We start from the raw sequence: 25,314 nt of genomic DNA on the forward strand, positions 1-25,314 counted from the left end.
CATTTTTTTTAATGCTTAGGGTTTTTTTTGTTTGATGGTTTTGTTTGTTGTTTCTTTTTTCTGAAGGTGGTATGTTCCTCTTCAGCTGTTTTGCATTAGTGAAACTGTTACTTCATTGCAGTCATTCCCGCTCTGTGCAAGCCCATGTCTCTGTAAAATCAGACTGGGAGAATGTAGAGCAGGGACAACTTCATCAAAAGTTCCAAGAGTATGAAAGCCTATCTGCAGGGTAATACTGCAATTCTGTTTCACCTTTCTGCCATGCATCTCTAAAAAGATAATTGGTCTTAGGTTGGATAGCAAGCAGCATTGCCACCTACATGTTGTTTCCAAAAATGAAATCTGTTTCAGGCTAATGTCTTCAGAGTCAGTAAATATTTGTGATAAAATGTAACAAAGCTGTCTTCAAAGGGCAGTAATTAATTACAACATACACACTCATCCCCTGCTTTGTGTATTTTTGTTGTAACACTCCATTTGCTGTCTCAAAGTAAGGTAAGTATGCATACTACTGAAAAACAGCCCGTTTTATCTTGCATTATGGATGCATGAACCACTGCTTATTCTCAGTGGGTTTTATAATTTTCCAGTACCTTCTCAAGACTTGCATACTGTGTGCTGAGTTATGCTCTAGTAGCACGATTTAGTAGCAGGATTGTGCCAAAGGCAGGGAGGTCAAGGCTGGAGTGCTGTGTACTTGTGGTGACAGGGCCACGATGCTGTTTGAATGAGTAATGAAATCAGCAGTTTAGTGGACATGAAGGGACATTACTTTTATTTTTTTTAAACTATCATGACTAAAGGAGTGAGAGTCTGAGTAAAGCTTGTTCTGTTGGTTTTACCTCATTGCCTGATCTCAGTTGCATGTACCTCTGAGATGCTGCTCTGGGAATCTGGTGTGTTTATGTCCTTGCTACTTACCTTCAATTTCTGCTTTAGCCACTGACGAAAATGTAGTGAGCAAGGGCTTTGCCGGGTAACAGTGGTACTGTGCTGTTCTAAACCAAACACGTCCATGTACTTCTTCCTCACCTTGGGTGAATTTTGTAATTTTTCCTTCCACAGATGGCCAGCACTGTATCAGTTAATGCCAGATTATGACAGAGGTGCGATTTGAGTTGCACATTGCCTTTTCTTGGGGTTTTATTCCTTTTAATGTTGTTTTTTTGAGCTGCCATTGTTAGAAAGATTCCCTTTGTAACAAGGACCAGGCTGAGCATCTTAGTGCCTCCTCTGAAGAGGTACTGTATAATAGCCACAACCTGGCAAGCCCTTGCATGTTTGTTTTCTTTTTTTCACCTCCTTTCAACCTCAGCACCTGAAATAGAAGTTCTGCTTGAGAACCTTCATTTCCATTAAAAAGAAATCGAGCTTCTAAACTCTTCTCACTTGTAAAAGAAGCATAGAAAGCAGGGCATGAAAATATATTCTGAAATGCCCCAGGGAACTAGCAAAGCACGACTGAAGAGGGGAAGTGCACAGAATGCCTGTGTTTGGGAACAAAGGATGTATTTTTGGATACTGCATTCTTTATGGGCTTCCCCATGAAAGACCAGAGGCATACCTCTGCAGTCAGACCTCCCTGGTGGGAGCGGGGTTGAAGAATCCAGATAGCTTATCACAAGGTGATGTATGTTTCTCAGTTTCCCCACACCTGCCTTACACACCTCACTGTCTGAAGTTAACACAGATTTGGTGGGGGCGTTAGAGTGAGCATGTTTTGATGTCCAGATATGGTACTTGGTTAGTTGGGGTTTATCACAAACTGAAAACAAGTTCTGTGTGCAGAAATTAAATGAACTTGATGTGGGCAAGGTGACTGAGGGAAATTTTGAGATCCATCATGGGTTTAAATGCTGACTTGAGCTGTTGATGGGAACCATAGGCATTCTTGCAACAGCTTAGAAGACTGATCAACTCACAGATCTCTTCTGCGAAAAATAGGAATGTTTTTAAGGGTAAGAAATCATAACTGAATTGAAGAGCTATTCGCCACAATGTAAAACGTGTAGCGGAGGTGATGGCACTGACGTTATTTTGCCCCTGCCTCAAACCTCTTGGTGAGATGTGTCAATGGTTTTGTTGTTTCTAATCCTGCACAGAGCCAAGAAAGAAAACTGCTGCTTGTTTGAAGCTAGACTCCCTGGCTCTCTGTAGTAATAGGCCCCCTGATGGTGATACCAATAATAGTTGGAAGTTCTTAACTTTCCTGGGAAATACTGGTGTTTAGAAACCTAATTGTATAAAGTAAAATTTAATTTACTGATGATTAGTAGCTCTGTGTTAAACCACTCATAGACCAAAATCCTCTGTAGGCACTGTAAAGAAAACTTCATACACTGTAATTTATTGAAGGCAGCTAATTAATGTGCCATAGTGATCCCACTATAGTCTAGCTCACATGTACAAAACACTCATAATCTTTCTAATCTCAAAAAAAGACAGTGCAATGCTTTAATTACTGTGTAATCTCTTAAAAGCTGAATGTTCCCTTTGAAATAGATAAAATGGTAGCAGACTGTAATTGCTCAAGTTGCCATTAAATAAGTACAGAATTGTCAGCTGGAGTGTAAGTAAATGTAAAATCATAGCACAGTAGAAATAATCTTATGGTTGATTAAGGGAATCTTGGCTTTACCAGAATTTTTGGAAACTTGTGAAATACTCCTTTCTTTGAAGAAATTTAATACTTCAGTCTGACTAAATTGAGATTCCTTTTTATGTCTGTCTAATTCTGAATTCATTAATTAACCAGTTTTATTTGATAACACAGATTAATAATGTTTGCTTTTGAACCAGTAGGAAGTTTTTTGCCCCACCTACTCTGGTATCTTGTATTGATCACATCACTGAAGGCATTGCTGTTCACCCATACAGCCTCTAGAGGAGGATACTCAATTCTGTATTCTGTGCTTTAAAGAGCATGCACCACAATACAAAAAAAAACCAAACCATGCCCTATTATCTTCCTCATATTGTATCAAAAGGGACAGTCCTTTCAGTCAAAAACAGTGAGAGATTCTAACCTGTTTGCATGCTCAAGTGTCTGTAGAGAGGTGCAACACCCACATTTTCTTCCCATAAGCTTCATGGGAACAAGATGAACAACACTACGTCTATGGGACAAAGCAGACAGGAGAGGGTGATATTCTTTGGAGTATGGGACAAAATGGTGCGTGCTCACTTTTCTGACAGGGGTGCGGATGCTGTTTTAGAGCAGTGGTTGGAGAAAACATTATCAAACAGAGGGTCGGATGCAGAACATGTAGCTCAAAAGCCTTTCTGTCTTACTGACAGTGTTTGGCCAGGGGTTGTGGCTCTTGCAGGAGGTTCAAGGGTGATGTCTGCATTGCTGCAGGAGTGTACATCCTTCACCCTTCATGTTTTACTGGGCTTGTTATACTCTCCAGGCACACTACTTTTCAGTCTTCTTTGTGTAAGAGAAGGAAAAGATGTGCACATCAGTGTAAGCTCTTTTTTCTTGACTGTATGTTCATTGACTTTAAAGTACAAGCTTTCCAGCCATGATTTGGTCTTTGATCTGCCTCCTATAGTTACAAGCCCGCAAAAAAAGAGAAATATCAAAGTCAGGAATGGCTAGTTTTGTTGGCAAATGCGGATTTAATTGTTGCCCTCCTTTGTCCTACTAGGATGCATTCCAGGAAGAATATTACCGAACAGGAGCCTACCCAGAAGTCCCTATAGTACCACCCCGACGACCATGGACGCTTTTGAACTGGCTTTTCTGGGCCTTATTGCTGTTATATCCCTTATTCAAGCTGCTCATCAACATGATCAGCAGTGGATCATCACTGACACTGGCTAGTTTTGCATTTGTCATTGTAATGGGTAAGTTTTCTGAAAGATTACTTATAGAGTAACTGTTAGATAATTTACTGAGGCTTACTATATATAAATGTGTGAATTCAACAAACCAGCTGATACTATGTCAACTTTAGCCTGGAATAGGTTAAATAGATAATTTTTGTTTCTTTCTTTGTTTTTGAATAGTTGTATTATTTTTTTTTTAAAGCTGCATACAAAATTTTGTCTTCCTGTAGAAATCAACTCAATAACTTTCCAGTGGGTTGCCTACAAAAGGCTTTCTTTTCTTGTATTGTGTGTTGCTGGGTTGCACTTTGAATGCCTAGAAGAGGTGCTCAAGGATAATTTATTCTGCTGAGAATTCTTTCAGCTAATCGTAATCTGATATGTTGCCCACTGGAAATCCATGAATTTGTGACTTAAGGACAACCTGTTATAGCCATCTACTCTGACTTTATGTAGCAGCAGGACATAGACTATCACAGGTGACTCCTACAGTTCCTGTGGTAGTTCTGGACTGCCTTGGTTTGGGTTTAAACTAGTATGTTATTTAAGAGGTGGAAGGAAAACAAAATGAGGAGCTGACCAACAGAAAGGCAAGGAGGTCTTATTTGGTGTCTTTTCACAGAAGGAGGAACCAGGTCAGTTTGGCAAATTTTTTCATATCTGGGTGTCTGTGCTTTTTTGGTATATTGGGTGCTGTTTGAAGAGCAATTTCCAGAATAACCCATAGATTTATAAAGCAAATATTTTCTATGGCTGCACTGACCATCACATGTATTTATGGCTTCATCATCTTAATGCCTATGTATGCATTGCAAACATCCTTTGAAAAAGAAACAGAACTTCACAGTCCTTCTGGCTCTGGGTGAACTTGGATGCAGAGATATTAGAGTTGGCTTAAAAAGCCATGTCCAAAAGAGCAACACAAAGGAAATAGGAAAACATTGTGCATTTTCTTGTCTCAGAAATGCATCTTTGCTCTCTACCTAGGAGATTGTTCCTAACACATTATATTTCTTTGCATTCTCAGAAGTCTGAATCTTGAGCAGGTCCCATGCTAGTCTGCTCAGGGTGAATTACCTGCTGTCCCTTTGTCCATCTGTGAAGAGCTTGGTATGGTAGGCACACAGTATTCTTTTTCAGAAGGCGCCCACCAAATCAAACTCTACATAAGATATTGTGGAAGCTGTTTATAAAAATAATTGGAGGAGAAAGAATTTGTGTGTGTATACACACACAGGCAGTTTGCTTCATGATGCTTTGGACCAGAGGAAGGAAAACAAGAGCAAGTAACATAGTAGTTGGTACATTACTATGGTCAAAGTAGAGGGAAAAGGAGGGGAATCCTGTGCTGCTTTTCTCACCTGGAGAAATTGTTGGTGCTTTTTACCCTGGAAATGTTTTATGTAAAATCATAGAATCACAGACTGATTTGGGTTAGAGGGGACCTTAAAGATCACCTAGTTCTAATCCCCCTGCCATGGGCAGAGACACCTTCCACTAGACTAGGTTGCTCAAATGTGTAAGAATTTCTTGGAGCAGTAAAGCACCTTTTCACCCACTTGTACTCCCCGCCAACACACATGCCCCCCCCCTTCTCTGACCAGTGAATAGTGAAGAGTAAGCACCACGGTTGTGGTGTGCCCCTCAGGAACGGGCGATGTTAGATTCAGATCCCCTTCAGTTGCAGAGAAAGGTCAGTTGTCTCCCCTGTGCTCTAAGAAAAAATGGGTACACAGCAGTGGGCAGGATGAGGTATGACACCATTGCAAATACTACATCCCTGGCAACGGCACTCATATTACTAATATAAATAATATATATATTATATATAATGTATATTTTATATATATATACACAAAATATAAATACAAATTATATATAAATACAAATTACAAATTATAAATACAAACTGGCAAATAGGGCATTTGTTCTGCCTTTGGAAGGAATGCTGGCATAGTCTGTGTTTGGTACTTGGCTTTGGAATGATGGCCTAATGGGGCACTGAAGCTTAGCCACTGCAATTTTATTTTTATTTTCTCATCCTTCCTTCAGCATTTTCTTTTAATTCAGTTTCTCCACTCAGCAGGCTGGTTGTCTGGGTGCTGTTCCAAAGTGCCTTATGCCTTGTGTACCCTCCACAGGGAGCTTTGCTGCATAATTCGGGTTTCTGGATTGAAACCTCAGACCTGGATGCTTTAATGCTTGGCATTGTGGCATCTGTGATGTCTTTGGATATAGTCCTTATTAATTTAAGTGACACCACAACCCTCACCGCCCTCCCCCCTGCCCAAGTCCAATACCATCTTGCCACTAAGGACCCTTACAACTAGGTCACATCTTCTCTATCAGGAAGTGAAGGAAAGAACCTGTATTCTTTCCTTGTATTAGTCCCCACTTAGATTTTTTTCTGCTTCTAGACACAAGGAAAGATTAATAAGCAAGCTGCTATGAATCTTCTTTTGAATGCAGTGATAATCCAAATGACTAGTTTGCAGGTTATCAGTAACGCTGGAGCTAACAGAGAACTACAGCAGCAAGCAGTCTGCTGCCAGAATGAACATATGAGCTCCCAGGCTGCAAAAGCACAGCTAAAGAATGCAATAAGAATGGTGAGATTAATGGCCCACTGTGTGATGTGCATTGCTGCCCCATACATACCCGCCACATTTGTGGGATGGTGCAGGTCGCAGTCCTCCGCAACCTTTGGAAGACCTCTGTGCTTAGCAATAGCTCTGTTCTCACTCTGAATACCTGAATACCTGGTGTGATCAAACCCAAAGTGCTTGTAATTGGCCAGGATTTGCAGCACAGTGGAAGACACTGCACTGCTTGTAGTAGAGGCTTGTCACCTGATCAGACTCAGCCAGCCACCTCTTGCTTACAAGCAGATTAAGAAGAAAGATGCTGTTGTCACTTATTAGCAGATAGCAGCCACCGTGAAGCTGTGGAAGGAGGAAAATCTGTGTGAGTGGAAGGAAGCTCAGCCTTCAGTAAAAACAAGCAGAAAGCAGAGCTGGTTTGTCCTGGTCACTTAAAAGTGGGTATGTCATAACTTGCCAAAAGAGCAACAGTTCACTTGGTATGTTACAGTCTGTTCCTGTTTTATTGTATACCTTTAAAAGCAGTCCTAATGCATGGTTCTGAGTTACAGGCTGGGCTTAAACCACAACATGGTTGGGAATCATTGCTCTCTTTCTGTGGAAACATCTCAGAACTTCAACCCAAGCTGCCACATTGACATTTCTAGCCTATAGCTGAGTTTATGTAGCAAGGCCGTTCTCCCCAAACTGTGTTTTATATCCCAAGGCATATCTCTGTCATGAATGTCTTGGACCAGATGCAGCCACCTGCTGACAGAGGAGCAAACAGTATGTTATTTTGCAGTTTATCTCCAGCTTTAGGCAAGGTCTCAGAAGTGAATTCTGCAGTGGCTGGGCAGTAGAGGTACATGAACACAAATGCACCTTGGAGGTTGTGACTCTTGGTTTGTTGGGAGCTGGTTTGTAGGGAGCACTATACTCACTGTCCTTTCCAGGGTGAGCAGTAATTGGTACCTGGTGGCTTAACAGTGCAAAAGGAAGTTTTTTCTGTGAACCAGAGGAATTTATTTAGCATTGGGGTCAGATGATGAAAATGCTGTTTCACATTATTCTTAGCAGACTTCTTCCTGCAGTTTAACTGAAGCAGCACAGTTAGCATTTGGGATGTTGCTTTTTATATGGCAGTTTGACAGCTCACCTGATTACTCCAGGATCAGGAAGCTTACTGCAGTCCCTAATAGCCTATTATAAGTAGGCTGCTGTTTCTAGGAGCAGATTTCAGTACCTGATAACCTTTGTTATAGCACAAGATATGCATGCACCTCCTGTGATAGTGAAGAGGGGAGGAACTAGGAAGTCCTTTTATCTGGTACCCTCTACTTTGTTTCGAGAGTGACATTTGTCTTTTGGAAAGTGTTTGCCAGTTGTGCTCTCCAATAAAACACTGGACTTGTAAAATACCGGACTCCAGTAAAATAGTGTTACTTGTAAGTAATGGTGGTCAAGCTGGAGTGAAAGCACTGCGATCCCTCAGACCCTAACTCTTGGATCCAATGAATGAATAACCAATGTATATATAGCTCTGCTTGTTCAGCTCAAACACTGTCAGCCCTAAATAAACAATGTCTCCTCTTTATACTGAGAATGCTGAGCCATCCCCTTTTGCTTTGCAGCAGTTTGGCTATTTATACTCCTAATAATCACTGCATTGTGTGAATATTGAACTACTGGTCTGGAACCAGGAGCCCTTTATGATACTACTTGAACAAGTAGTATCATAATACAGGCCATCCCTGCTCCAGAGAAGAAATACTGAAGTAGTTTTGAGGGCCAAAAGTCTCTTTTGAAAACTGGCTTTGGTTTCATAGGATGCATGGCAAGACATTTATGTACTTAACTCACAACTGCAGTTTAAAACTTGGGGCTGATATTTTGGTGTTGAAGTAGTGAGCAAGTCTGTCAAATGCCAGTACTTGACAGCAGCTTTTGTGTTTTTTCCTCCTCCTGTTCCCCAGTTTCATTTGGCTTCAAAGAACCCAGTGTTAAGTTGCCTTTCATGTTTTCGCAACATGTGTGGAAGAGGACAACCTTCATCCTCCAGAAGTATTTTATTATAGAGCTGTCAGCAGCAGTTAAAAGGGAAATGTTGGCTCTGCGTGAAAAGATGAGAGGGCTTCTCTTGGCTTTTAAATGAAAAAGTAGCTCTTATGCATCTAATGCTAAAAGCATAATGGCATGGGGCCAGCCATTAAGTATCAGTTGTAGGCGAGAGAAGCATTTCATTTGAACCAAGTGTAAGTAGTAAGGAGCCAGCTCCTGTGATTCTGCAGGAGTTGTATGCCTGCTCTACAGTGTGTGCACGGCACTATTAGAAAACCTGTTTCCATGGATCACAATGCAAGCTGTGAGTGCTTGGTGACTTGACAGCGTCCAAGTGCCGAGTGTGGACTGATGGGTTGGAGCATGGTGTGATCTGGGTAGCAAGGCTGGACAAGAGGTATCTGGGTGTAGCAGGGGGAGTTTTGGACTGGATATTAGGAAAAATCTGTTTGCAGAGAGGGTGGTCAGGCATTGAAACAGGCTGCCCAGGAAAGTGGTGGAATCACTGTCCCTGGAAGAGTTCAAAACACATCTAGACAAGGCCCTTAGCGATGTGATTTAGTGGTGGTCTTGGCAGTCCTGGGGTAATGGTTGAACCTGATGATCTTAAAGGTCTTTTCCAACCTAGTAGATTCTGTGATTCTAAAGCTGTTGATGTCTATAGGCTGAGATGAGTAGGAGGTACGAAGAGCATGAGCCAGCGACATTTTAGTAAGTTGTACAGCTGGATACAAACAGTGAGCAGGATTCTGCCGGTGTTGATTCTGCCTGTTGGCCTTTCAACCTGGTGCTTAAAACAGGTACTTTTTTTTTTTTTTTGTTACTTGCTTATTTATTCTCCATCATAGTGGGCAAAATAGGGCCTCAATGGAAATTTCTACCATTCATATAAGCTTTAGTTGTACAGATCTGCATTTCAGTGTGTAACTTGTATAACTCAGGTGTACAGCAGACTATACAGAGAAAATTCTTATGCCCCTACCTGCTGTGTTGTTTATGGCACTTTCTGTGTGGTACAAACCCCAGGTTAAAGATAAGAAATCCTGAGGATTGAGAGAAAAGGTGGGAATCCTCTGCTCTGAGATATGGTTTTGCTGAGGAATGTGATACTATCTGTGGATGTAGTGGTTTTCTTGGCGCATTACTGGCTCTGTCGATTTGTGTTAGCTCATCCCTCCCTCAGCCCCAGCACTCCGGCAGGCAGAGCAGGTCCAGCCTTCTGCTTCTTTTGGCTGGTGTGTAATAGTGGCAGAAAGATGGCAGGAGCTCAGTTACCTTCTGCGGTTTGCTGTGGAGCAGTTAAACATCCTTAAACTGCTGTTTTGGGGGCTTAAGATACCTTAATCACAACAGTATCAGTAGGGTATGCTCTAAGGCGCCAGGATAGCTGTGGAGAGGAGGCTGGCAGGGCAGGGAGAAACCACTGAGGGCTCAGGGTGAAATGAGGACAGAGGGGCAGCAGCACCTTCTATCAGGGAGCAAAGGAGAAATAAACACCAATAAATCTGAATTGCTGAACCATGTAGTTTTTGGTGTCCAGGCAGTGGCATTCTTGGAAGAGGATGAAATCCCCAATGTGCTGTGTGGTTGCTGTAACAGCTGCTCTTTATTTATGTTCCATTTCTATTTATACGCTGTTTCTATCCCTTGTGGTTAAAATCTTAATGACTTCATGCTTACTATTATGCTGTGATCCCAGACTGCAGGTCATTTTGGATCTTCCTCTTGTCTTCCTTAGCTCATGGCCAGTTAAATGTCAGGGATGTTTTTTTCTAGTCTGTTTGTAAGAGTGAAACCCTTCACTTGTCCCAGCTGTGTATTTCCATTCACGGACTAACAGTGGTTCCCAAGGAGCCATCTCTCTTTTTGGTCTGTTTACCACTCTCTGGTCTGCCTCTGAGAGGACCCTGCTTTCCTGTTGTCTGGCATCCAGAAGGCTGGAGGGCAGCCCCACAGGCAGCCCAGCTTCCCCACTGCACCTCTGTCTTTTCAGCCATCACTAAATTGACTATAAATTAGCCTGGCCTCTTATAATGGACTGTTTCATGGCTGTAGTTAAAATTGCAACAATTGTTGTCCATCAAGATCTGAAGTGTCCTTGCACTTGCTCCTACTCTTCCAGGCACAGGGGCTGTTGAAGGCAAGCAGAGTTCCCTTCCCCGTCACACCTCGCATGCAGACACATTAGTACATTTTGACACTCGACTGGGGAGCCAGGTAATCCCAACAGCCCCATTTCACAGCCAGCCTTGTTCAGGGTTTAACAGGGCTGAGCATACCATGTGTGTGCCTCTCACACCAATGTTGGACCATGCAGCCTCTTCTCTGCTGGGAGAAGGGATGTGTGTAGGGACCTACGACCTTCCTTAATGAAATACTGTAGGCAAACTACTTGATGGGGATGAATGGGGCTGTACCTTTCAAAGGTCAAGTAGGGGTAGTTAACTTTAATGCTGTGCTGCTGTAAGGCTGAGAACACTAACAGTCTTGTTCAAAATGCTACACATGTATAGATCTTCAGTCTTTGCAAGCAGCATCTAATTTTATTGTTACTTCTTTTGCAGCTTCTGTCGGTGTCAGATGGATGATAGGCGTTACAGAAATTAACAGGGGTTCCACCTATGGCAACAATGACAACAAGCAGAAATGAAAGTAGTATCTTCAGAGACTGCTTCAATCCAAAGGGAACAAATCCAACTTCTGAAAACTCTTAAGTGTGTATCATGGTCCTTCAAGTGAGAGCAGAGGAAGGGTAGGATGAGCAATTGCCATGCATATCTGAATTTGTGCTCCTGTTATTTTTCTCTGGGGGTTTGGGCTGGATGACACACTTGAAAGATGCACTCCTTTGTCTACTTGCCACAGCAAGTTTGCATTTGTTTGGCTGGTTTGTTTCCCTATAAACTGTCTTAAGTTTTGAAGAAGAAAAAAAAGTAATTCCAGTGTACTTGTATGATGAGAAATTACCTGGAAACTAACCAGAGGTGCAGGCTTTATCTTTCCTAACTTGCTCTAAGGAATGGACAAATGTCAGAAGATTGTTACAAGATGATTAAAATTGGTAGTTGTCTAGATCACACGTTAACAGTTTAACAACCATATTCTGTCAGTGTTTAAATACAGTAAGAGGCTCTGCTTGGTTATACCAGCACTAAACTGAAGCAGCTCTACTGAACTGAGAGAATTGCAAGTAGAGGTTTTTCTACATCTAGAACTTACTCCCATAGTGGGCACCACATGGGGCCTTTGAAACCTCAGCCAGACCCCAGACATCCCAACATCGTAATCCTGCAGTGGCATAACCTGGAGTGGCATTTAGCCTTGGGGCCATTTGCAGAGCTAAGAGTTACCCACTGCCACATCTTCCCCAGGCGATATATCAGAGGGACAACTAAAACCTGTAATTCTTTTGCGAGTAAATAAATGCCATTTATAGTTTGGAAAAACGGAGGTACTAAAATTCTTTTTCATCTTTAAACTGATTAAAATTCTAGGCCTTTCTAACAGTGGTGGAAACAGAACAACTGGGTATGCTGTAACGAAGTAATGCAAAGCACATTAAAAGTTATGCCCCACACCCCTACTACTGTTGTGATCCCTATTAATCTGCTTGTCTGTCATTTTCGGTTAGTTTATACAGTGCCTCATAACAGTCACCCTGAGGTAACAGCTAAATTATCTTTTGCCTTTTTTTTTTTGGGAGAAGAGGGGAAGTATTAGACAGACCTAGGACAGTGACAGTGCTTGGGACTTTTTATGGCTTTCTGGGCTTTGACACCCTTCTCAATTAAATAAATCTAGAATCAAGCACCTGTGTTGCTCTGACATCCCAGGGCAGCCTTCTCCTGGTTCTGAACTTTAGGAGTTAAGGGTATACAAGTTACTAAAAAGAACTCATTTAAAAAAAAGAAAAAAGGAAAGAGCAGACTTCAGCTACTGGCAATTATGATTTAAAAAACCCCAAATCTCTGAAATCTAAAGATACAGATGCTGAGCAGGGGCAATTAGGATTGGCACTTTCAATGATGGTACATTTTCATTGTGCATAGGACTAAACTGTGATAGACTAGGAGTGAACAGTCTGTGTGAGCCCAGAGAAGAAAGTCTTAGTTCTAGCAGCTGATACTAAAAACATTTCTGTTTCCCTACAGTAAAACAGAGGCCAGAAGAAATGGGGGCTAATACAACAGCATATGAATCATTCCATGAAATACACATTTGCTCTTCAGATGTCAGACCATCTTGAAACTACTGTCTTTAATACACAGCACCTAAAGAGCAGGTGCAGTAGTGCTTTTAGTATGGGACAGAAAGTAAAGATTTTTGATAGTGGAGGCAATAAAAAGTATAACATGAAGGAAGGAACAGGCCTTGGGACATGTGAGGGACTCGTTCTGGGGGCTTTTTCCCTGTCTTGTGTACACACGCATCCCCTATGCTCTGAAGCTTTCTCGAATAAGTGTATGAGGTCATGAACATAAACATGGGCTTTAGTGTAGTTTTTCCAACACAGGAGATAGAACCCAAAATCAGAAAACACTGCCATGCTTATAAAGCTGTTCTTTTAATCCTAACAGTGGAAAACTGAGTATTACAGCCTGTAGTAGTGTCTGACAATCCAGTTATCCCACAGTAATATAGCAGGCCATGTTACAGAGCCAGGCCTGAGGACACTGTACACAAGACACTGAATGTGGGTGGGACGGGAGAGAAGAGCATTCTCCAAGCTAGTGTTTTACTATAACTCTTACCTGGCAGATGCAGTGGACTTCTGTCAGGGTTAAAGAATGATCCTGTATGCAGGGCAAGTAATTCTGAGCAGCAAATACACATTCATGCAGTGACAGAGAGTAGCTTTTTTGCCTTTTTCAAGAGCCACTGGTGAAACATGCTGGCAGGGTGACACTGAACATTCCTTATGACTCTTAGTCCCTTCCTCTCCAACTGCATGTAGTGCCACTTCTCCCAGAGGAAAATACCAACCATGTAAATACTTCTGAGAAAGTATTTAGGCTATTCCTTATCCAGTTCCCTGGGACATGCCACTCCTGGATCCGTCCTCCTAAGCACTTGTGGCAGTCCCATCACCTGAGGACTGCAGCACTGGGCCCTGCCAGCGTCCACTGGCAAACAGAGCAAGAATACTGGAACTTGCCAAAGTAGTTATACTAGTCCAGTTCACTGTATTAAAAGAATGATGTATGTCATCAGGAAGCAGTGTTTGCCCCGTGTCCCCACAAGCAACTATATGTTCTACAACTGCCTTAACAAAAGTAGTCTTAACATTTGTTTATACAAAAATAAAAGTATAAAAAGCTAATGTGGAGTGAATGAGTTTTCTTTTGGTTGGCAACAAGGAACTAGTTAAGAGTTTACTTTTCACCTTTATCTTGACTCCTAAGAGCTGGCCACAGTTCCTGTTTCTGTACAGGGGCACCTGAGACGAGGCACATAAGGACACAAACCACTCGGTCACTTCTGATACACCACAAAGGGAAGCGCACAGCAGGCAGGAGAGGTTACTTTTACCTCTGGTCAGTCTGTTGCTGAGGATGACAACGTACTTTCTCCTGTCATAACTGAAAACAGAGACCTGAAGAGAGGGGAGAGTCTTTACCTTCAATGGTGACCTGCACAGCGAGACTCATCCTTTTCTAGATTTAAATATCAGATTTCACAGTACCTTAGCAACAGGTCACCCACCTGCTAAAAGCTACTGCACACCTGAAACAAACCAAGGCACTGTGGGTTAAGAGGAGAAACAGGACTTTAGAATAAAGCCAAGCAAGTAAGTTCTCTGTTTTATAAGCAAGTTACCCATTTTAAGGTCTAAAGCTGAACAGGAATATGGAAACTTGCACTAATACTTACAAGTAACAAGTAAGTTGTAAGTAAGTCATCTGTTTGCACTAGCAAGTTAAAATAATCTAACTAGATCCAGTGTTACAGACTGTTTCTTCTAGTTGTTAATCACTTCTAACCTCTCTGCGTTTTCTCACACCAGTGACAGCTGGGGGATGGTGGGGACATCAAAGTCCAGGATTAGAAATCGGTTTTAAAAAGCTAACAGTAAGTTCTTGGTTTTGCCACATGAACCACAGGAATAACCTTAACTGATTCCTTGGCCACAGAAGTGCTCCCTCTTCACAGTACTTTCATTCCAGAAGAAAGTTACTTCAGACCATGACTCTTTCCCTTAGATACTACACAGTATCAAGAGCTGTACATCACCTTATTTCCTCAGGAGAGGACGAAGGGGTGGGGACACAGCACCTTAATTCTATTATCAACTATGTAAGAAGTGTATCTTGAACTTGACAAAATGTGACCACTGCAATATAAAAGAAGCTTATTCCAGTTGGGATAGCTTAGCAGTCTCAAACAGGCATTGAAAAAATTCGTTTAAAATGTGACACAACCCCACATGCTTATTTTCAGAAGAAAACCCCTTCACCAACAACTCCTAAAATAAACCATTTATTGGGAAAAAACTTCTTTTAAAATTTCATTAATCAGCCTTTTGCATAACAAATCTGAAGCTTGCCAAAAAACAAATAAACAAAAAAATCCCAGTAAAAGTTCACAGTCAGTGCACTCAACAAACGGATTAAAAAACAAGGTCCATAACGCCTGATAACACTACAGCATTTTTCTGAACCTAAAGAGTTCAAAAATACTAGGTATTAACATTACAGTTCTCAATCAAATGAGAAACGGGAGCAAGAACAAAAAGGGTATGGTCCATATACAGTAGTAATGGCACTTTCACTGAAACATGCAGCTTCTTCCACCTCGCAGACACTGTCACATGAGCAACATGTGCCAAGTAAAACATACAGGAGCAGCAGAGAAAGTGACGCTCGTCACTTGTGCAGTCTTCGTAAGTTCAACTTTTATACTGTTTCTCAGCACAGTCTTTATGTAAATATTACATACAGTAGTGATTAAAAGATATCTTGCCAGAATATAAAAGGCCAGAGGTTGAATAACTTCATTCTTCATCTGTGCAAACCTGTGAAGGGAACAGAAGGCAATTAATTCCATTGTCTCCCTGCTACAGCAAGACAACAACAGATCAGTTTCTTCAGCACCTTCACTGAACATCTTTGAAGTTGTCTTCATTCTCCTTTGTTACACAGATAATGAATTACAAGTGTTTGTTTGCACATGAATACCCATGTTTGCACTGTCACCATGCAACTAAACTTTAAGCTGGAAAATGAGAGAATTCAATAACCTGCTGTGCTCCCTGTTCTTCAAAAACGTTACTAATACACCTGAATGTGTAGCTGTCATTATTTGCTTGTTCCTAAGCTAAGCATTAAACCCCACTTCATGCAGGAACTGCAGACTGTTATGCCAACTGCCAGATGAACATTCAGCATGAATGTCATGTTAAGTATGAGCTTTAAAGAAAAACAGGCCCTTGCACTGAAGGCTGGTCAAGTTCTCAAGCATGTGCCTCTTTCCCTTTTTCTGGAGGGGACCCTTACTCTCTATACTACCCAAGTTGTGCATCCGTACGTGAAGTTTTAGGGACAGAGCCCTTCAAGTAATCACCGCTGAGCTGAAGCTTGACAAGTCTTTCCAACATAAAGATACTGCATCTCAAAACAGCAGAAAAAGTTCATGACATGGTGCGCACCAGGTTCTTTTAGTCAAATGTTTGCCAGCAGCATCACATGTGCTTCTGAGAAGTTGCCAAACCTTGTTTTCTGGACAGCATCAACCTGATAACCAACCTCCCACTGTAATCCAAAGCCCTGCAGCATAGCTGCAAACAAGGGAGGCAAAAAGTCTGGTTTTGATTCTATCTACAGTGTTTGTAGCCAAAGCCACGAGACAAACCTTGACAAAAGGATGATCGAGGAGTTGGCTGGCCGTCCACCTCATCTTTGGGTCGCTTTCCAGGCAGTGGCAAAGGAAGTCTTTCCCTTCTGGGCTCACTTTGTCAGGAATAGGAGGTTTATGACCCATCCCCACTTTATACATGATCTGGAAGTTGTGCTCATATTCGTGCCAAGGCCTCTGCAACAGGCAACAGCATTGCAAGGTTTAGTGAGTAACTTGCTATCCAACAGAGCATATATTTGTGACCCCGGGAAATTAAAAACCACCCCAGTACTTGCAGACTTCAGTGTGATAAATGGCAGAATTTGCAGAGAAACTGCTAGGAACAATCTGCAGTCATCCAGTATGTGAAACATCCCTACCTTGCCGGTGACCATCTCTATAACAACGCAGCCCAGGCTCCAGATGTCTGCTGCACGTCCATGCCCTTCTCCTTTAGCTCTAGTAATTACTTCTGGAGCCATGTATGCTTTGAAACAACACATATGATGTCATCAGTACATAGGGCAGAAGGAATGGTATACCTTAAGTGATTAACTGGGTAAGCCAAATGCTTTTTAATACATCTGTAATGAATTACCACTCAGCTGTTCTTGCTAAGTTTTGTCATTTGCTCTCTCCTTGTTCTTGGACACATCGGCAGCATAACTCTCTTTCAATTTGAAAGGCGACTGTGAAAACGCTGGTACAATAACATGCTTTCTGTTGCTGTCATTTTAAAAAAGCAGATTCAGGAGCTGTTCCATAAGAACAGCACTGTTCCAGTAAGGCTGCAGAGAAAGATGCAACCCCAGAAAACACAAGCTCCAGCACCTTTATAGTTACCAAACAAACACAACTTTATTTCTCCAGTGACATCATTCACTGATTGTTTTGGCTTCTGGATGTAAGGCACATCTAACTAGCTACTGTAAAACCAAGTTTCCCTCAAACACAGCGTTTCACTCTGGCCCATACTTTTGGCAGAGGTAACTTCTTTTATGGTAGCTAGACAAGTGCCTGCCTAGCACAGGCTTCCTTACCTGCAGTCCCCAAGGTGCTGTTCACTTCTCCAGGCATTGTCTGGGTGTTGTTCTTCAGTTTCACTGAGCAGCCAAAGTCTCCTAGTTTAATCAGTCCAGATGAGGTAAGAAAGATGTTGGCTCCTAGGAAACACAACAAAAAACAGTAACACTTGTTAAACTGGTGTTGAACTGAGGAATGAGGGTTTCTCAATATGCTCTTGGAAGTTACATGGCAGATAACAGCGAATTCACACTTGGGTCTTTACCTGTGGATTAAGTATAAAATACGACAGCATTAGAGACATTCCCCAAAGGGTAGGCTACCAGGATTTTTGGTGGGTTTTCATAAACACTAAATGTACTGGAAGTTAACAATAAGAAGTGTTCAAATCACAGAGCAGTACAGCAGGCAAATTCATCAGCTTTCCACACATGCTCATTACGAGAAATGACTCCTCCAGGAATTTATGAATTCCAGTGCTTATCCTTGTGAATGCTGCACTGTGTAAAAACACCTGTCCTGAAGGAGCTTCCTGGCAGAGGCCATTGCTGTGCACCTCCCACTAGCTATCTCTGCAGTTCTGCAGTGTCAAGCCATGATATCATACAGCTGTGTCATCACAGCCAACTACAAAATGGAGCTTATAGCACTTTATTACGTATACTACCAAATACCCACTCCTGTTGTGCTGTACTTCCAGAGGAACTTCTGGAGAAGGGCTACCATTACAATAGCTGGATACACTGCTAGTTTACAGTAGAAAAAACTTCCCTAGCGTAGCTGAAAAGTCTTCAAGAAGAATCTGCAAGTGCCTTCAAGTCACTTGCTCTACACAACAGTGCAAAATAAGCCAAGTGGTTTTCTTTTGTTCAACATCCTGCCAAAACACATGTTGAGAGCCAACAGAGAAAAGGTAGAGCAGAAGCAGTTCACTATACATGTCAGGTCAAGTCCTGGGCTCTGAAAGTACCACAATGAAACTACAAGTAGATTGCAAGAGTCAACATGGTATCAGCTGTGATCTCTATTAAGGAGAGATGGATGGTAGCACAGAACAAAAGTGTATGTCTGCTGTAGGAGCAGGCAAACACTGGGGACTTCATTACACACAGCCTTTTCCCATGTCACACAGAAAATTCTTTCAAAAATGGCTCATCTGAATACAGCCTTCAGAATTTTCTCCCTTTCATTCCACCCTGAACAGAGGTCAGTGCAGGAATTCCCGGCTGCTCCTCCTTTGTGTCATGTTCTCTTAGTTAATGATTTTTTCCAGTTAGGTTGGCTGAGCATCCCCAAGATATTCACAGAAAAGAAAAAGAATCCTCAAAAAGCTCAAGTCAAAGACAACCGTGCAGGTCAATGATGCCAAAACCCTGCTTGCTTCTCAAAGGGCTTCTCTAACTAATATGAGAATGCTTGCTTTAGTTATCAAGATTTATTTAGTCCAAGAGGCATTGCACAGAACTGCACTAAAAAGAGGAAAGAAATCAGTAACAGAAATAAATTCCAACCTTTTATTACTACAAGCCTTCTACAAGTTCTGGAAGAAGAATTAACCTTCAGTGAATACAACTCCTGTGCACACTGTCCGTAAGTTTTCCACTCCGGCATTCAGGTGCCTGCCCATACTCAAAATCAGAATTCCTAGGCTGGATTCTGCAGTTTGCCATCAGAGAGACAGACACGTCCACAGTCACAACATGATCACAGGCATGTAATGGGGATGGGTCAACCATCCCTCAGCTTCTTCAATGAAAGAGAATCTAGAAATGCACCAAAGCAGTACAGGAAGGGAGCTCGATGGAACACCAAGTATGGGCAATGCACTGGAAGAGTGACAGTTACTCTTTCAGCACCTTTGCCTTTGAATTGCTGCCCACAGCTTTTCTAATGGTTTTCAAGCAATCACTTGTCCTATAGAAAGTAGGCGCACTTAGCCCACGCAAAGGAAGGGAGCTCGATGGAACACCAAGTATGGGCAATGCACTGGAAGAGTGACAGTTACTCTTTCAGCACCTTTGCCTTTGAATTGCTGCCCACAGCTTTTCTAATGGTTTTCAAGCAATCACTTGTCCTATAGAAAGTAGGCGCACTTAGCCCACGCAAAGAGCTCTAGAAGAACAGCTGTCACTAGCAAACACTTTCACAAGGGTGTTTTGGAAACCTGTGCTCCTGTTCCTCAAGAAAGCAACACGCAAATTTCACAGAAGGCTATAAAGCTGTTCCCAGCTCCTGCACTGGGTGGAAACTGGCAGAGCTGAAGCGCAAGGATCTCTCTTCTGACTGAACCTAAAGCTATAGTGATTGTTTGGTTTAACACAGTTCAGAACCAACTTACAAGGCCTTTCAAACTAAAGTCTGTCCCTTTTAAAAGAAAGTAGAGACAACTTTGCATAAATGTTACTGTGAAAGCTCCTGTGAGCCCTTTTCCTGCAAGCACCTGGAACTGCCAAATGGGGCAAAGCAACACACTGAAGTTTCACCATGAAGAAACGGGCAGCACTTGAAGATTGAAGACTCGTGTTGTTCACATTTTCTGACACTTGAATAAAGTTTCCACTGATGTGTTGTCTGCTGGAGCATTTGTTTTGTAGGTTGCTTGGTCTCAGAGACTCAGAACTTGGCTTCAAAACCAAGCTACTTCAGAAACCAAGACCAAACTCTAAAAGGAGTCTTTAAAATGGGTGTCCTTGTTAGATGACACCTTCAGACTCCAGCAGGACCTGGGTAAGAGAACAGGGGACAAAAGGGCCTTAAGGACACTTGATGCCTTTTATCTTTGACAGTTCATGCTGCTGGGAAAATGACAGAATTTGTACCATATCTGCATAGTTAATGAGCCAAATACAACCAGAGACAATGACTAAAACAGCAAAAAGGAACAACACACCCATCTGGTCCTTCTGTCCACCTACACATAAAGCATCTTCATTGGATATACTTGGCAGAGGCAAGAGGTAGCCCAGTTCACAGCCCTACTGCCATATATGCCGCAAGACCTTCCAGGCAGACTGCAAACAAACAGCAGATGTCAAAAGCTGTACCTTTCCTAGAGAAAACAACAACCATGACCCAAAGCATTTAAGCTGAAGTTGCATGCCTTGTATCTCTGTGCCAAGTCAGCCCCATATTAAGTGCAACTACACTGGCATGATGTTCCAAAGGTGCTGGTGTAAATACCGCACGCCAAAGGACAGTTACCAAAAGCCCCACCAAAGACTGTGGCATAATGCCACAAAGAGGCACAGCTCACAGACGCTCCTCAGCCACTACTTCAGCAGTGCAGCGGCAAAATTCATTCAAGAAACAAGCAGGACTAATGCTACCCTTTGATGAGAAAATCAGCTTCCGCATCCTCTTTTACTCGGTCTCTTAGAAAGCATGACACATGCCTATAGTCTCCTATTGAACAGCCTTTCATCTTTTGCTGAATGACTTTCCTTTCCTTGTGCTCATCACAAAGACATGAAGTCAGAAATGGCCCTCATGACATTTTCAGCTAACAACAAAGTTAAGAAGAGGACAGTAACACAATAACACTTCAATGAAGACTTCCTGGCCTGAAGCATCTCATTCACAGGTTTCTCATTTACTGAAGCTTCAGATACAACCCCTTCATTTTCTGTATTCGTCCTGAAAACGCAATCCAAGCACTCTTCAGGAATATGCCCTTCTCTCCCAGAGAGAGAGCACAGGGCATGACCTCAGTGATTAATGCCTCTTGTGAGCCCACACGTGGTGTGCTATGTCCTGGGTTTAGGCAAGTACAAGACAAGACACTGACATACTGAAACAAGCCCAGAGGGGCATCAAGATGGTCAGAGACTGGCTCACACGAAGTACAAGGAGAGGCTGTGAAATGGGTTTGTTTAGCTTGAAGAAGGGAAAACCGGAAAGGTGTGTGTGAGGGGAATTTACTGCTGGTTTCAGCTGTGTAACAGAAGTATATCAAGAAGATGGAAACAGATTTTTCCTCGAAGGTGCAGTGTGAAAGGATATGGGGTAAGGGACACAAATACCTCCAGGGAGGTACTGGGAAAAAGTTTTCCACAATGGGGATAGGCCAGTCACTGGGATAGGGCCCAGAGTTTCTCCATCCGTGGTGAGAGGAGTATCTCGACTGAAAGAGGTTCTGAGCAATCTGATCTACTTTGACAATGGATCTGATACTGAGGCTGGCCCTGTTGTGAACACAGGGCCCAACCAGAGCTGTCCCTTCAGCATTAAATATTCCATCACTCTTGATCATTTAGCAGAACAGCTTCTGGCAAAAAAAATGAATGAATTATAACTGAGGAATCTGGGCTTAGCCACAGGGCTTAAAATCCAACACCCAGAATAGAGATTAAAAAAGTATCCCAAAAGACTTCACTGCAACATACTAGCACCAACTACATATTGAACCCAGTGTAGCCAAGTGTAACAACCAGGCAACACTACCCTCAGTTTGCTCTCACAGTCATGGGCTGAATAGGATTCAAGGCAGCTGTATCTTGCTTCATCTTTTACACTTGAAGAACTGGATGCTGTAATAGCATCTGAAAGACAACAGTGGCACAAGTGAACACTACTAACTGAAAGACTCAGGTTTTGAGCACAAGATACTAGCAGACAACAACTGCAGAATACATAAAAACAATTATGAATTTGTTATCTGCTGGTAAAAGAAAGAGATCCACAGTGATGTTTAGCAACGTCTGATCTGACAGCAAGATTTCCACAGGAAAGCAGTTTTAACAGTCTGACTGACGTGTTATCATTCTGATTCCCTATCAGAAAAATACCTGACTACAGAGGAGCTAAAATGAAAACCAGAACTTTCTTTACTGCTGTTAGCCTGAAAACTTGAGGATGCAATGTTAGCATAAAAGGAGACAGCAAGAGACTCCCAACATGACATCAGGCATCCTTAGCAAAAACACCCTCTGTGCTCTGTCTTCAAATTCTGTCATTAAATTTCAGGAAGGTCTATACATAGATGTGTCTGCAGTGACGCTCTGTTTATAGCTGCTGCTATATTCTCAAGGAACACCCCAACATTTGATAAGAGGAACCTGTTGCAACAGAAATGCCTTCAAATAACACTGAATTACAGTTCTGTTAAACAGCTCTTCTCACTTCCCTGCATTTCCCTGATGAGAGGAAGACCTATGTGGAAATACATCCAAAAATCAGCAGTGACACAGAGCCGCACAAAAGAAATCCCTGTCAGCCAGCCTTGGTCATAGCCTTTGATCACATTAAGCTTCCAGGAGAGCATAATCCAGCTAATCAGAACCTGGATATGGAATGATCAAGTAAAGGACAAGGAGGGCACTGTGAATAGCACAGAGGGAAATTCACAACTGGAGAGAAACCTTGGGTGAGGAAGGAGAACCAGAAAAGGCAAGATTGCTGGGAAACGGGATTGAGGGAAAGTGTTTTCTAGGAAACAAAAGCCAAAACTGACTCAAGAGTGGCCTACCTGGGTGGGAGGCCTCTGGATCGTAGATAGTTCTTTTCCCAAATGAGAAGCACGAGGCCAAAGGACCAAGAGCAACTGGGAACCTCCTACACTGCTGCGGTGATTCAAAACCCTGTGAGCAAGAGGGACATAGAAACCCAGCATCGTTGGGTTGCACTGCCTTGACACAAAATGAGCATTCGCAGGGCATAGTCTGTGCATTGTTCATCGTTTCCCCTACCTTCAGTTAAGTTTCTGTCATAGGTGAGCAAAATATGCCAGACTAACAAAATCAAGATAAACCACACATGGAGGATGTTCTTGGAGGCGCAGGAAAAGAAAAATGAATGTGAAATGTGGACTGACACAGAGTGCTTTAAGCAAATGTCAAAACCAAAGCCCCTTTGGTTACCACAGTTCCAGTCTGCTCACTTTGTAAGCAAATGCTGAGAGCCAGGCATGAGTAGATAAATGTATGGCAAAACCAAAAACAATACATAAGTAATTTTACCATATCCCTTTGACTTCTTTTAACAAGGCTTTTATTATATTATTGCTTAAACAATGTTTAAGCAATTCTCATCTGAAATCCTAAAACTCTTCTGGAAAATGAGAATCACCAGAAAGACTTCTGCTGAACAACTCTAGCACAGTACGCTGCTTGTCAGCTCCCAGAAAACACCATTTCTTGCATAGTTGAGAAGAAAACAACATTACATAACTCAATGTATTAGTACTAAAAATACAAGGACCAAAATTTGAGTCTGGATGAATCCCCAACAATCTTAACAACCTCCACAGAAGCTATATAAATCATGGGCAGAATTTATGAGTTTTCAATGACAAGTGTGAACACTTGTTATGTTCGGCACTTAACAAAATGCAATGTTACTGGCTAACCACTTGTAAACGGAAAACTGAAAAATGACTGGAAGGCTTCATACACTTAAAGGCTGTATAGACAACATGGACTAAATCTGGGCAAATATGTCCCCCATCCCTCCCCACACCACCCTCATCTACAACACTGAAACATTGCCATTTTCAATAAACATTACCTTTAATGTCTCGATGAACAATACCATGTTCATGTAGTACATTGATAGCAATCGTGATTTGCTTTGTGTAGAGCCTAATGACATGCTCCTGAAGGCCCAGTCTTGACACCTCTTCCAGAGTGCCCTCATCACAGTACTCCATGAAGATGTACATTTCTTCCTGTTGTGGGAACCAAACCGGATATGATTAGTTTTAGTTTGATTTTTTTTAGGTTTTTAATACTGAATTACAATCAAGTTTTCCTTCCATCCTTCACTGTTTGTGACAAGAGTAATGAAAGTACCACATAATGTTTTGATGAAGTACCTCTTACCATGGATTGTCTAATAAATCATATCTTCAGAACTCTGTTCTCCTCAGCATGCTTCAAACTAATATATTCTATTGCACAGCTATGGAAAATCTCTGCTACATGTCTATCTGTCTATCTATTTGGTGGTATAAAACTATTATTAATATTACCTTGACATCAACCAAAAAACATTTTGGAAATGTTGTAGACATATTACAAAAAGTTTCTTTGTTGTAGACATATTACAAAAAGTTTCTTTCTTTGCATATTTAGACAAAAAGGTAAAATGATGGGTTTTAATGAGGGGTTTTTTTTTCCCTCTCTCCTAGTTTCTGCAGTATCTTGTGTTGGTTGCTTGGGGAGGGCAAGTTTTTTGGTGTTTTCTGTGGCTTGAACAAGCATGCTAATTCTAACTCACATTAAGAAGTTAGGTTCTTTTCTCTCTGTTTCCAAGCCTAGCCAATTTCAGACAGCCTCAATTGATACAAAAAGATGGCAAAGACACTAAGCTCTTAGAACTACCCTGAGAACCCAATGACCCAGTGACACAGACACCCTCAGTTTTGTCCTCAAGTACAGAAATGTAGACAGAAAGCACCCCGTGTCCCCTTCTAAACCAGCAATGGGTCAGCAAATCAACTCATTCATATTGAGCAAATCAGTCAAATCCACACACCACTTTCCAGCCAGACCCCAGGCATTCTGTTCCCTGCCCACTTCACTCAGTAGAGAAACATGAAGGACCCAAGACTCACCAGGGGAGGTGGGAAGGGCACATGGGAAGCAGGACTAATAAAAAGGGGAGCTCTGGAATCCAGTTTCATAAGAAAACCAGGCTCCAGCAAGATAATTTGGTTTTCCTTCTGAAGAGGTGCTAGCTGACTTCCAAAAGATCTGCTTCTTAAGATACTTTTCTGGCATCAACATTTAAACACCAGCACAAAATTTTTCCAGGGATCAAAAAGACATTGGTAAAACCTTTGCTGCTAACAGTGAAGGGTTTTAGGCTCTCTAGTCTTTACCTACATGCAAAAGTTACTGTACTGTATATGATACAGCTTGCTTTAAAGCACTTAAAACAGTAGCAGCACAAAATAACTCCAGCATTACTTAGTCTATTCACTTACTAGGAACCTTCTCTGTTTATGTACCAGCTCCAAAATACTTCTCCAAATTATGTTTCAGAGACCTCA

The 25,314-nt window shown here is 42.0% G+C and overlaps 2 protein-coding genes across 9 annotated transcripts in view; one reads left to right on the top strand and one right to left on the bottom strand.

The window, feature by feature from the left end:
- Positions 1-12,682, top strand: part of AGPAT4 (1-acylglycerol-3-phosphate O-acyltransferase 4) — an 84,805-nt gene extending 72,123 nt beyond the window's left edge. Inside the window, exons 9-10 of the mRNA XM_061471419.1 lie at positions 3,651-3,849; positions 11,036-12,682. Coding sequence (XP_061327403.1) covers positions 3,651-3,849; positions 11,036-11,121 — 285 coding nt within the window. The 3' untranslated portion in view covers positions 11,122-12,682. The remainder of the gene's footprint in view (positions 1-3,650; positions 3,850-11,035) is intronic.
- Positions 12,683-14,932: 2,250 nt separating this feature from the next.
- Positions 14,933-25,314, bottom strand: part of MAP3K4 (mitogen-activated protein kinase kinase kinase 4) — a 70,804-nt gene continuing 60,422 nt past the window's right edge. For all 8 annotated transcript variants that reach the window (XM_061471449.1, XM_061471447.1, XM_061471445.1 and 5 more), the window contains 5 exons: positions 23,829-23,988; positions 17,345-17,467; positions 16,685-16,791; positions 16,320-16,499; positions 14,933-15,483 (listed from right to left, as the gene is read on the bottom strand). In XM_061471449.1, the coding sequence (XP_061327433.1) occupies positions 15,463-15,483; positions 16,320-16,499; positions 16,685-16,791; positions 17,345-17,467; positions 23,829-23,988 (591 nt within the window). In that variant the 3' untranslated portion in view covers positions 14,933-15,462. The remainder of the gene's footprint in view (positions 15,484-16,319; positions 16,500-16,684; positions 16,792-17,344; positions 17,468-23,828; positions 23,989-25,314) is intronic.

Source organism: Pezoporus flaviventris, unplaced genomic scaffold (genome assembly GCF_033815535.1).
Source record: "Pezoporus flaviventris isolate CSIRO_AGI_PZ_B2104156 unplaced genomic scaffold, CSIRO_AGI_Pfla_v1 ptg000066l, whole genome shotgun sequence".
NCBI classification, from domain to species: Eukaryota; Metazoa; Chordata; class Aves; order Psittaciformes; family Psittacidae; genus Pezoporus; species Pezoporus flaviventris.